General features: G+C 51.4%; 1 protein-coding gene across 5 annotated transcripts in view; it reads left to right on the top strand.

Annotated features, from left to right (window-relative positions):
- Nucleotides 1-3,365: 3,365 nt before the first annotated feature.
- Nucleotides 3,366-12,701, top strand: part of MSI1 (musashi RNA binding protein 1) — a 37,384-nt gene continuing 28,048 nt past the window's right edge. For 2 of the 5 annotated variants that reach the window (XM_075012329.1, XM_075012330.1), the window contains exons 1-7: nucleotides 3,863-4,068; nucleotides 4,515-4,555; nucleotides 4,815-4,896; nucleotides 5,019-5,103; nucleotides 5,376-5,450; nucleotides 10,102-10,143; nucleotides 11,980-12,072. In XM_075012329.1, the coding sequence (XP_074868430.1) occupies nucleotides 4,010-4,068; nucleotides 4,515-4,555; nucleotides 4,815-4,896; nucleotides 5,019-5,103; nucleotides 5,376-5,450; nucleotides 10,102-10,143; nucleotides 11,980-12,072 (477 nt within the window). In that variant the 5' untranslated portion in view covers nucleotides 3,863-4,009. Of the gene's footprint in view, nucleotides 3,595-3,862; nucleotides 4,069-4,514; nucleotides 4,556-4,814; nucleotides 4,897-5,018; nucleotides 5,104-5,375; nucleotides 5,451-10,101; nucleotides 10,144-11,979; nucleotides 12,073-12,701 lie in introns of those variants that run through there. The other 3 variants (XM_075012331.1, XM_075012332.1, XM_075012333.1) reach the window with 2 other exon arrangements.

Raw genomic sequence — 12,701 nt, forward strand, 5'->3', positions numbered from 1 at the left:
ATTATTGGATGAAGCCGCTACAAAATATGGCATGGTAAGCAGTGCAGAGAATATAAGGCTGATGACAAACAAACGTGACAGGATCAGCTCACACATCACAATCAGTGGACAAGAGCTGGAGACAGTGGGAACAGTTCATCTATTTGGGGGCATTCATCACTAATGAAGGATCAGAGGCAGAAATTCTGGCAAGAACTGTGCAAACAGCAGCAGCAGTGGCAAGGCTAATGCTGATTTGGAGGAACAAGAGCATCTTCCTGGAATCCAAACTGAGTCTGCTGAACCACTCACTGGTCATCTCCACTTTTCTGTATGCGAGGCATGGACTCTTACAACAGACCTTACATTGGAAATACAGATGGAGGTGAGATACTTCCACAAAATCATTGGTATTTCCTGTGTTGACCACATCACCAATGAAGAGGTCTGCAATATGATTACCGAATAGCCTGGGTCGTAGAAAGACCTCCTGATGACTGTGAAGAAGCACAAGATGAAGTGGTACAGCCATGTAAGAAAATTGTTTGGCCTATCCATGATCATCCTCCAAGGGCCAGTACAAGGGAATAGATGAGGTGAATTGACAATATAGAATAGTTGACAAGATGGGACTTTGTGGAAACTCAAACTCTGGCACACACTAGTCATGGGCAGAGACAATCAGTTGATGGATCATCAGTTATAGCGGCCCAATGACTAATGTGGTTATGGGAGTAGTAATGATGATGATGATGATGATGAATATTTCATGTTCTCTGGGTCTTCCAGTTTGGCCTCCTTTATCTAGCCATCCCTTAAATAAAAAGGCATTATAATGGGTGGAAACAATGTTAAATTGCAGACCTACATAGAGGACACACTAGAATAGTTTGCTATTTGTATGTGGGGAACACAGTATAGAATCACTATGTTATTGTCCAGAAGCTGCTCATCCTGGCTATGTCTACACTAGCCCCAAACTTCAAAATGGCCGCGCAAATGGCCATTTTGAAGTTTACTAATGAAGCGCTTCATTAGCATGTGGGTGGCCGTGGCGCTTCGAAATTGATGCGGCTCGCCGCCACGCGGCTCGTCCCAATGGGGCTCCTTTTCAAAAGGACCCCGCCTACTTTGAAGTCCCCTTATTCCCATCTGCTCATGGGAATTTCAAAGCTCTGTGGCCATCCGCATGCTTATGAAGCGCTAAATATGCATTTCAGCGCTTCATTAGTAAACTTTGAAATGGCCATTTGCGTGGCCATTTCAAAGTTTGGGCCTAGTTTAGACACGGCCCCTGTGAAATAGTGTGCACGCTCATTTCCCATTGACACCCATGAGAGTTTAGGATACTTAGTTGCTTGGGCTCACACTATGTAACTGATTTCAGTTTCTCGGTATCTATCTTATCATTCTGAACCAGGCAGCGTAGCATGATTGGGAATAGGGAGATAAAAGGCAAGCCCATTCTGGATAAACTGGTGAGAAGAATGAGTCTAATAAATGTTTACATGCATATCGCATGACCTAGCACGTAGAGTGGGCACCTTGGCCCAGTGTTTATTAGGTTGTGACATTCTGTTGATCTGAATGAATGTTCCATTGCTAAGTGACATGCACAGAGTAGTAGCTGTGAAGAGGTTCTTTCTAGGTCCATGTTGGATAAGCTAGTAGTTCAGTTGCTGACAACTAAATGTTGACACTAACACTTTATTGTTTGACCTAGAGCAGGGTGACCAAATACAAGGCTGGATGTGGTTGCTGGTGGGCCCCTATGTCTAGATTTACCTGTACCTGCCAAGGTATCTGGCTATCACAACTCTCATTGGCCACAAACAGTTGCTGCTTTTTATTGCCAGACCCTGACCTAGAGAGAGCACTCACTTGATTTCCCAAAATATCAAAACAGGGACACATGCAGGACATACTGCCTTGGTTGTGATGAAGATTTAGAATATGGCACGTGTATCAGGCTGGGGGCTCATGGTCTAATCAGTTTATTAATCCATGCCCGTGTAAAATTGCTTTGATTTTTGTGCCATTATCACAGCTGAAGCAACAAGGGGTCCTGTGGCACCTTATAGACTAACAGAAATGTATGAGCATGAGCTTTTGTGGGCAAAGACCCACTTCATCAGATGCAGGTGACCTGCATCTGATGAAGTGGGTCTTTGCCCACGAAAGCTCATGCTCATACATTTCTGTTAGTCTATAAGGTGCCACAGGACCCCTCATTGCTTTTGCAGATCCAGACTAACACAGCTACCCCTCTGATGCTATCAAAGCTGAGACAACGGTGCAGTGCCTCTGAGAAAAACAGCTGGAAAAAGAAACTATGGTTGTATTCCACCCTGTTTTGATACAAAGCTCTCTGCCATCAATGGGAATTGAGCTGATGATCCGTTGTAGAACACAGACTTCCTGTTGTATTCCTGGCCTAATTAAAAGTATAAGTCTGCAGTAAGCACAGTCCCTGGTAGTGATGGGAGCTCGGAAAAGCACTGCCTCTATTTTACAGGGAGGTGATCACTGAGGGTCTGGTTGGATAGCTGTAACAGCTGTGTAAAGTGCCAGGGTACAAGTAATAGAGTGATGGGCACAAGCGCGTGAGTCCAGATAGCGGAAACACATTAAGGAGTTGTGTGGGGGGGTGGAAATTACACTAGTTTGTCTTCATTCTGATGGGAAAGGAGGGTAGATCACAAATCTGTTTTCACTAGATGCCCTCAAGAGACTGTGCAAAGGCCACACTGAGGAATTCCTAGTGTCCAGCTCTGCCTGAAATTAACTGTGTGGCTTTGGCAAAGTCACTTCACATCTGTGCCTCATTCCGTTCTCTGTAAAATGGGCTAATGTGCTGGTGGACTGTGAGGCACACCTGTGAATTATCATTTTAGTGAAGCGTACATCATCATTTACTATGGCTAGAAGTACCACGGAAGCATCAGTAGTAAGAAGCAGGGGAAGGAGTCTATCAGTCTAAAGAGAGTACAGGCTGCAACTGGTAGGTCCTGCTTCAGGCTGTTTGTGTCATGTTACTGTAGGCCCTGCTGGTCCCAGGATCTTAACCAGACAAAGAGAGAAAGTGCGTGTGTGTGTGTGTGTTGGGGACGCGTGTGGCTCTTTTACTGGCTCAACTGCTGGGGCCAGTCCAGCCTTTGCCCCTGGAGCTCTCGGGGTGCGGGGCGGCTGTTACTGATGCCGGGGGGACTGACCCCTCTCCGAGCAGCTCTCCTCGGTGTCCTGCCGCAGCGGGCGGGAGCGGAGGCCCTAGGGGCGCGTGGCTCACATCGCCGCCCCGGTCCGGCTCGGGGAGGCACTCGGCGCCCAGGCAGGGCGGGAGCGGAGCGCCAAGTCCCAGGCGCCTTCAGAGCGCGCCACGCCGCCGACCCAGCCCGGCTCTCCCCCGGCCGGGCTCCGGGGCCGCTTTCCGACGCGGGGGCCTGAAGCGAGGCCGCCCCAGTCCCGCCGCCGCCGGGGCTCTCGTTACGCCTCTTTCTGGGCACAACCCGCGGCCCGGCTCCGGGCAGCTCTCGGCTCCCCCGCCGCCGCTCCGCGCGCATCCCCGGGGCCGGCGCCGCAGCCCTTTGTCCCTCGCTGCACGGCCGGCGGGGCCAGGTGAGACTCGTCCCCGCCGCAGCTCCGGCCTCGCCGCTGCCTCCCTCCCGGGGCCGGAGAAGGGGGCAGGTGGGGAGCGCCCCCCGCAGCTCCCGTCCCGCGGTGGCTGCCCCGGCAGCGGGCGGCTGGACTCCGCCGGGCCTGGGCGCGGCTCTCCCCGAGCCCGGCTCGCCGCCGTCCCCCCGGTGCGGGCGCAGGCAGCCGCCGGCCGGGTTTTATGCGCACGCCGGCTGCCCGCCCGCCAGGGGTGGGAGGAGCCGGGCAGGTTGTCCCCGCCGGGCCCTCCTCCCTCCCTCCCCGCCTGGCTGAGAGGGGTCGGGGGAGGGGGCAGCATGGCCTGTCCGTCCGGCCCCTTTCCCAGCGCTCATCTGCCCCGGGAGTGCGGCGCGGCGCCTCGCAGGGAGAGCAGCTCCGAATGGAGACGGACGCCAGCCAGCCCGGCCTCGCCTCGCCGGACTCCCCGCACGACCCCTGGTACCGCTCCGCCCGGCGCGGCGGGGGGCGGGCGTGCGGGAGCCGGCGGCCGGGCGCTCCCACCCCCCCCCGGCTGCAGCCGGCCCCCCGCCAGCTCGTGGCCCGGCCGGGCTGGGCGCTGGCGGCCGCTGCCAACATGGCCGATCGCGGCGAGCTCGCCCTGCCGCCGGCGAGCCGCCCGAGCCCGGCCCCGAGCCAGCCCGCCCGGCGCTGGGCATCGGGCCGCGCTGACCCCGGCCCCCGGCCCCGGCCCGCACCGCCCCCGGGGGCTGCGCAGCCCTGCCCCCGCGCCCGCTCCCCAGATGGGGCAGCGCGTCCCGCATCCTCGCCGGGGCCGGGGCTGGTGCCCGGCTGGATCCGGGCAGCTCGTCCCGCCTGCTGCGTCCGCGCGGCCCCCGGCCCGGTCCGGACCGCCCAGTTCACGGCGCTTTTTGTGTCTCCCGCAGCAAAATGTTCATCGGGGGACTGAGCTGGCAGACGACGCAAGGTGAGGCCCGGCGGGCCCCGGCCGAGCTCCGGACCTGGCACCTGCCGCCCAAACTTTCCCAACTCCCCGGGCTCCGCTCCGCCCGGGGCTGGCACTCCCGGGGCCCCCGGTCTGCGGGGCTCCTTCCAGGCCGCTTCCCGGGGAAGGCGGGGCCGCGGGGGGGGGAGCCCCGTGTGGCTGTGGGCGCGTCTCTGTTGGCCACCAGGGGTCTGCTCCTGCCCGCCGGGCAGGGGTCCATGGCCTTGTGTTCTGCTTGCAGAGGGCTTGCGGGAATACTTCAGCCAGTTCGGGGAGGTGAAGGAGTGTCTGGTGATGCGGGACCCCCTGACAAAGAGATCCAGGTGAGAAGACTGGCCGCTGCTGCTCCTCCTCCTTTGGCCCTGCCAGAGCCAGGCCTGACTTTAACCCACTTTCCCTCTTCTTTCCATCTTCCCCCATCTCCCGCTGGGGATTCGGGGTGCAGGGGGTTCGGGTTCGTCACATTCATGGACCAGGCCGGTGTGGACAAGGTTCTGGCCCAATCCAGACATGAACTGGACTCCAAAACGGTGAGGTTTCTTCTTCTCTCTAAGGGGATTCATTTGTCAACTGAGCGTCAGTGCCTAGAGCACTGATTGATTGTGGTTTGATTCCCAAGGAGGAGTTATAAACTATTGATTACTGATAAAGAATTATTCCTCCCTTCTGCAGCCTGGTGATGGGTGGTTAATGAGCTGCTCTTCTGAGCGGTGGATTACCAAGTATGGATTGGTCTGTGAACATTGGAGTATTGATTATGAATCCCATGTTATAATTTTCCATTCTGGCTATTGATTGCAAGATCCCTTTTGAGAAACTGATTGTGGCCCTTGGAGAATTGAAAAGAATGGATACATTCAGGACTGCACAAGTAAAGGTGTGTCCATGTGAAACTAACAGTGTCTCAGGGGGCAACCGCCCCACAGTGAAGAGCACATGCAGAGCCTCCCGCTCTCGGGTTGTGTCCCCTCTTAGTCCCTTATGGAAATAAGGTACCTCACAAGCTTTGGTAGGCATGGCTTGTCTCTTGTGTGCAGCAGTCAGTCACCTGTTGTTTTGCTGTTAAGTGTAACCCCCCCAGGATGGGCTCTTGACCCTTGCAGAGAGCTATGTTTCTTCTCTCGGTGGTGCTATAGGCCAGTGGTTCTCAAGTTTTTGCATTGGTGGTCCTTTTCACCCAGCGAGCGTCTGAGTGCAGAACCCCCTTTATAAACTAAAGCCATATTTTTTATATTTAATACTCTTATAAGTTCTGCGATGAAGTGGGATTTGGGGTTGACACTGACAGCTCGTACCCCACCATGTGATAACCTTCAACCTTCTCAAGGGTCATGACCCCCCCCCCCCCCCCAGTTTGAAAACCTCTGCTAGAGACCCATATCCCTCTCAGGGGTGAGGAGTTGTAGCCTCAGGCTCTTTTATGGCTTCCTCAGGATACAAGTTTGCAATGACCATAAATTTCTGAAGTTTATCAGCTCCTAGTGGGCTCAGAAGGTACATTTTTGGGCCATCTCCTGTCCTTTGAGACATCAGTGGCTCTTCCGTTCCCCAGGATTGGGCATCGGTTCTTGCAGTTCCTCACTGTTCTAACCAGTTGGTGAACCTGTAGATAATTTTTTGTAGAATCATTGGGTCTCTCAACACAGACTGTATTGTAAACCGTTGGCATGGGGGTGGCTCTAGGATCTCCATTTGCTGGGGCTGGTTGTTTAGATCTCTGAGTGTGGGTGTTAGAGATCTTTTATTTGAGTAGTTTTAATGACTTTTGTATTGTCAGATTCCTCTTTCTTAACATTGTCCCAGGGGTTAGGGTGCAAGTGGTGGGGGCACAGAGCGGGAAGAGGTCTGAATTCTGAACTAATGAAAAGTCCACATGTAGCCTGATGTTTAGTGAGGCAGTTCAGGCTTCAGATTCTTTATCTGAGTTGACTAGAGAGAGCGGGAGAAAGAGAGACCCCTTTCTTGAGGCTTACAGCATGAGCTGCCGTAAGATTTATGTCTGTTCCTGCTTAACTGCATGGATCGTTCCCTTTGATGTATACAGGACCTTCCCCCCTTGGGAACTCTTGGTTAAACCTATTCCAGCTTCTTTGCAGCATGCAGATTGCCAGGAGTCTTAAAAACATCATCCTCTCATGAGAGAGGCACAAAGTTAGTTTTGCTCTGGGGGAGGATTGTGATGAAATGTGCTGGGGTGGGAGCAGGCTTGTTTTATTTGATAATCTTTGTAAATACGAGGTCTGAGGGTGACTCTGTGGGACTGGTTCAGTTCTCTCTTGAAGAGGTGAGTGACAGATGTGGATGGTGGCAGCAATCCCAAGAGCATTTCTGAGACAGAGGTAGGCTGCAATCTGTGGTCTCCATTCTTACCAATGTAAACCAATGCTGCTTCTTTAAAGCAATCCTGCAATTCACTGGGTGGGCTGAGGGAGGGGAGGGGATGGGAGGGGCTAGGGAATGAGTAAATGTGCCCAAGGAGAAGAGCAGGGCCTCATGGTGTAAAGAACAGTGGGGTTGGCCAGCCATGGAAATTGTCTGTTGCATCTGGCTTGCTGATTGTATGTTGAGGAAGAAGGAAGAATGGTGACAATTTCTCTAGAGTCCATTCTTTGTCTGGAACTTTTTTTGTTTGGTTAGTGTACATGTAGGCTGAATGTTTTGGAGTGTGTTGGCTGGTAATTTCTTGATTCAGATCTAAGTCTGATCTCTATGTGCTGTTCAGTGGCTCTCAGTTTCCTGAAACATGCTGATTTTGTAGCCCTGTGTGGAGCCTTACATTTGTTTCTCCCTCTTTAGTCGAAAATCCTTGCTGCCAGTCATGGACTAAATGACACCAGCTCATCTGAACCTTAACCTAGAGTTTTGTAAAACTTTGTGGGAAAAGGCTCAGTGTCTCAAACTACAGCCCATTCTCTGTCCTTGGTGTCACCTGGTAAACAGCACCTGGTAGGCAGTGTCTTTCCCAACTTGTTGCTTCATTGTTTTCTGATTCTTCTTATTGTAATTAATGTTGTTGGCCTGATTCTCTGGAGGAAACCTTGTGCCTTTCAGATGTCTCTTTGTTTGTAAGCTAGATTGCAGCCTACAGAGGTTATTTATGGAAAGGCTTGATATGAGAGTTGGCTTTGCCGTCTCAAGGTAAAAGATTTGTGTGTCTTTGTAAAGCTGCAGCCGGCTGCTGCCTTCAGTTTCTCTGTGTGCCCTAGAAACAATGATGTGTTTGAGGTTTTGTTGCTTGAGTTTTCTTTTTGCTTTTGCCTTTTTTATGCGCGTGAAGAGGGTGCTGTCGGCCTTTTCAAATTCACTAGTAAGCAAGATAACAAAGCTGGCACTAGAGATATGACAATGGCGCCTTTTTGAATCACTTCAGATCCCAGCTACTGGATATAGATAACATGGATAATGATGTCATCAAGGTAAACGTAGTCGCATGAGCTTACTTGGGAAATAGACAGCGTCCGGTGGCCTGAAAAGTGGTAATGAAGGGTCCAGTTGTGCCCTTGTTTACACTTGTGAAGACTGTGGGATTCCATGGCCATAACCATGGCCACAATTTGTCCCTAAAGCTTCATAACGTAAAACGACAAAGTGCCGAGCATTTAAATACCACCCATAACCCTTATCTGATACTGGTTTAATTTTTTAGGATGTTATCCGAGGAACTCTGAAAACCTTGTGTACAGTCTTTATTGCATCCGTGGCTGACACTGAAGTAAAACCCTTCCTGATTTAATACCAGGGATACAGGAAGAGGCTGCCACCTCTTCTCCTCTCATGATGAAAATTCCTGCCCTTGAGGAATTACCCCCTTCTAATTCCTTGAGTCTTGTATCGAACTCTCCCCTCTGAGCACTTTAAGCTACGCATCTGTAGCTAGTTGGTCAGGCCTGGTTATACCAGCAACAATAGCTAGTTGTACAGAAGAATTTGTGAAATTAGTGCCTTGCCCTCTCTAGCCAGGTGGATATGTTATCTCGGCCCAGTTCATCATGCTCAGGGTAATGAGAAAATGAGGCCTAGGTTTTACTGTGCTGTGTATGAAAGCATCTTCTTGGCAGAAGCTGAATGATACTGGCTGAGAACTAAAAGACAGTAGATTATTGTTTTTGCTTATTATCTGCCATCAGCCTCTTGGTCTCCTGCTGTCCTCTGTCCTCAGAATTCACTGAGGATTTCTGTACTAGCCAGGAAGCCAGAGGGTTGGAGTGGGAGGAGGGGGGAGGAGGAGGGGAAGGTGCTCAGATGTCCCTGTGAGGCACCAAGAGGGTATGTTGTTTGGCTCTCCTAAGGGGAGGTTTATTTATGTTCTTCACTTTTGCCTGTTTACGTATGTGCTGTTATGTGCTGAGTTTATTTATGTTGTAGTTTGTTAATCAGGATGGAGATGGGAAGGCACCGGGGAGTGATTTGAAGGGATGCTGAGCTTTGGGTTTTCTGTATAACAGGTGAAAGGATGAAGGAAAGGAGAAAGCCAGTCTGGAAAGCAGAACAATAGCAGGGAGAGAAGCTGGAGAGGCACAGTTTCCTTATGGGCTGTTTAAGCTGCTGGGCTAATGGACCAAACTTCTCAGCTCCCCTGCCAGCTACAGCCTTTCCAGGTGGAGGATACACCAGATTCCCGCCCCCTCCCCCTTTAGCACAGGTCTCTTCACCTTGATTTGTAGATGTGGATCATTTCTAATGTAAAGGTGGCATCACAAGAATTGGTGTGTATGTTTGAGGGGGGAAGAGAGGAGTTTGGTTTTCATTGCATTAGTCTTTTCCTAGTTAATGTTGTGGCAGTGTTAAGAATAGTACAGCCATGCATTAGTCCACTGCTGAGCCCAGCAGAATGTGCACCACCTGGATATTGGTGCTGAGATACAAACACTCCAGTGGACAGCAGGGTTATTAATAAACCAAACAGACAGGAATATCTAGCACAGTAGGCTAATTGGAACTGATTGTTCCTTGTACAGCATATGACCTGCAGAAGGGCAGTGGTGTACTGTGCGATTTGATGGCAGGAGTCTGTATCACTGTACGTCTGACTCTTCTGTTAAATTCACACCATCCCTTCTCATGTGAATTTGAGGCGGGGCATGCTTTTGGGGATATAGTTCTTGGGTTTTTATGTGCTGACCATTTCCTGCTCCACTATTAAGCAGGTGAGCTCTGTACACTTAGCCAGAGTGAAAGGGAGAATAAAGAACACTTTAATGTAATGTAGCTGGTGCAAGGTGCAGTGTGAACACAGAGGATTGGTTAACAGAGACGGCTAATCCCAGCATGTGGTGTTCCATCTTGTTCTGAACTGCTGCTGCTTGCATGTGCCTGGAACATTGAATGCTGGGAAGTGTAGTCTCTAGGGATCACACCTCTATTAGAAGAGAGAGCTGTCTGCAGTTTGCTTCGTGCTCATCAGATGTCTTATTTGGGTTTCTGGCAAGCTCTCAGTTGGGCAAACTTTGTGGAGAGCTTATGTTAATAAATGAAAGGTAGGCAATTAAAGTGTGTTCACCTGCTCTCTGCCCCCATGTCTCTTTCAGATCGACCCAAAAGTAGCGTTCCCCCGCCGAGCACAGCCCAAGGTAGGTAGCACATGCAGCTTTTACAAATTGAAAAGGGGCAACCCAAAGAACTTAAATCCTCTTTGTGCCTTGGTGCTGGCGGGGCCTCTATGTACGTCCCCTGGCACTGGTTCTCAGGCTTAATCTCTCCCTACCTTAATGATGCACTTTGGTGCCCCACCTCCAGACTTGCATGATCTAGCTTGCTATGGAGCTTTGGGATGCCCTTGTGGTTGCCAGGGTGGGGTTAGAACAGCCCAAGCTCTGTTCCAGTGTGGTTAGAGTGTGCTTGGTGGGAGGAGCTGATGAATGCAGAACTCTGCTCAAGAACGTAGCACCTTCTGCTCTTTGGTAGTCTGCCTGTGGAACCTTAGGGCCTGCAAGAAACGTGAAGTTGTTCCAATCTGTAGCAGAAGAGGTGTGGGATGACCTGGGGAGAGGTATGGGAGAAAGAACTTCATTTTGTGGAATAGGCAGGTGCACACCAGCACAGGAAAGGCTAGCAAGAGAAGGATGCTGGACCTCACCTGCACCAGGAGGGTGGGTGCTTGGTAGAAGAGAGCAGCTGGGAGAGTTCAGATGCTCAGTGGGGAACTTTTAACTGTGGAGTGAAGAACTAATTCGTAACTTGCCTTCAAAGGGGAATAGAGATTTGGGGGAGGGGGTGCCTCACATAACTGGGCTGGTGAAGAAGAGCCTACAGCAACTGCCAAGTACTACAGCAGGAGAAAGGGCTGGTGAGAAAGAGAAGGAGAGGAAAGAATTGCTGAATGGAAGACGAGAACAGTTTAGGGAGGAAAGCACGGGGGGATCAGGAGCTGAGAACAATTAGTGAGCAGGTATCCTGAGTAACTGGAGCCAGGAAGCACGTGGTAGGAATTGGGTTAATTCCATTAAGCAGTTTGGTGACAGAAGGTGCTTTAGTGTTAGAACAGGCTGCTCTCCAAGCCACGGAATTGCTGTGGATTAGCCCTGTGCTCCTTGGGGTAATTAGGACCATGTGTTTCTGCTAGAGCAGGGGTGTGGCCATGGGGCTGAGGGGAGGATGCAGCTGGAGCATCTGTTCAAAGAACAGCAGTGTGCCTCATCCCAGCAGCCATCTCCCCCTTCAGTCTGTCATTCCTCCTCTGGCTTTTGTGGCTGGAGGAGGAGAAAGGGGGAGGTTGCTTCCTTTGCCTCCTCCCAAATGCACAGGGAGGTGGAACGGTGGGGTTTCCTATGTCTCCTTAAGTCTGATGGCTTGGGAAAGGGAGTGGAGCAAAGCAGGCACGGCTGGACACTGCAGACCTGTGAGCCGTGGACATCTCCACATCCCGTCACAGCCAGACTCTGCTTTCCCACTTTTAGGAAATTGCAGGCAGGGAGGGTGAGTTGGGGGTTGGCGGGAGGGACAGCAGTGCCCTGTGTGAGTGGGGGGGTTGGGGGGGAGATGGCAGCATTCTGCATGTCTGCTTGTGAACATGGTGAGCGAAGGGGGAGATTTTAACAGGCTGTACCTGTCCCCAGGGGTCTGCCATGGAGAAGGTGACAGTGCCTGGCAAGTCCCACGGACAGCTGGCATGCTTGAGCCTGCTGGGGGCTAGGGAGGGAAGGGAGAGGAGACAGCGCTACGATGTGCGTTGAGCCAGGTCTGAGATTGCCCTTGAGGGATGGAGTTTCACAGCATGAAATTTCTGGAGCCTGAAACATGTCCTCCAGTAGATACAGTGTTCCATTAGGGGACTCTCTGCTCCCACTCCTGGGGGCAGGCTCCCAGTGGAATGCAATGTATTGTGTGTTCCTCAGCTTCCAGGCTGGAAGGCTTTGGAGACAGACCTTGTTTGCTGCTAATGCTGTCCTTGTCCTCCCCTTTTCCAGATGGTAACGCGGACGAAGAAGATATTTGTGGGGGGTCTCTCCGTGAACACTACTGTGGAGGATGTGAAACAGTATTTTGAGCAGTTTGGGAAGGTAAGTCTGATGGTTGGATAGGGGCTGTTGTCTGCTGGGCAGGAAGGGGTAGTTTCTGAGGAGCAGGTACCTCCTGGCTTTGGAATTTTCGTGCCTGTCCTGAACTGATTATGCACAGAAATCCCTTTGTTGGTTATGGAGTAGTGGGGAAGCGGCATGCCAGGTCGCTCTCCCCTGAGTCTCTCCAAAACGGGGAGTGGCATAGAGCCATAGTTGATGTGTTTCGAAGGTGGCTTCCATTTGAACCCTAGAGCAGAACACACCTGAACTAAGGGTTGTTCTGCTCCAGAAGCAAATTGTATAGCTTTGGCCTGTTCCTGATTCTCACCTTTATGGTTGACTCCTTTGTAACTTTTTATTACAAAGAAATCCGTTGGGCTGAAATTTCTCTTGCTGAGTCTTGGGTGAGAGACGATGTTTTTAGGAAGCTGGAAAAAAAAATCTCGCGTGCAAACTGCCGACAGCCCCAGATTGGCTGCATCTTACTGTAACTGTTCTGTGTCAGCTGCTCATTCAAAACCAGATGGGCTCTTCTAACTCCAATTCAATCAGTCCTTGAACACACGTTGCCTTTCATATGCTGGAAAACAAGTGGGGTAGAATTTGAAGTGGTAAAGAACTTTGGTCTT

This window comes from Carettochelys insculpta, chromosome 18 (genome assembly GCF_033958435.1).
Source record: "Carettochelys insculpta isolate YL-2023 chromosome 18, ASM3395843v1, whole genome shotgun sequence".
Classification (NCBI taxonomy): Eukaryota; Metazoa; Chordata; order Testudines; family Carettochelyidae; genus Carettochelys; species Carettochelys insculpta.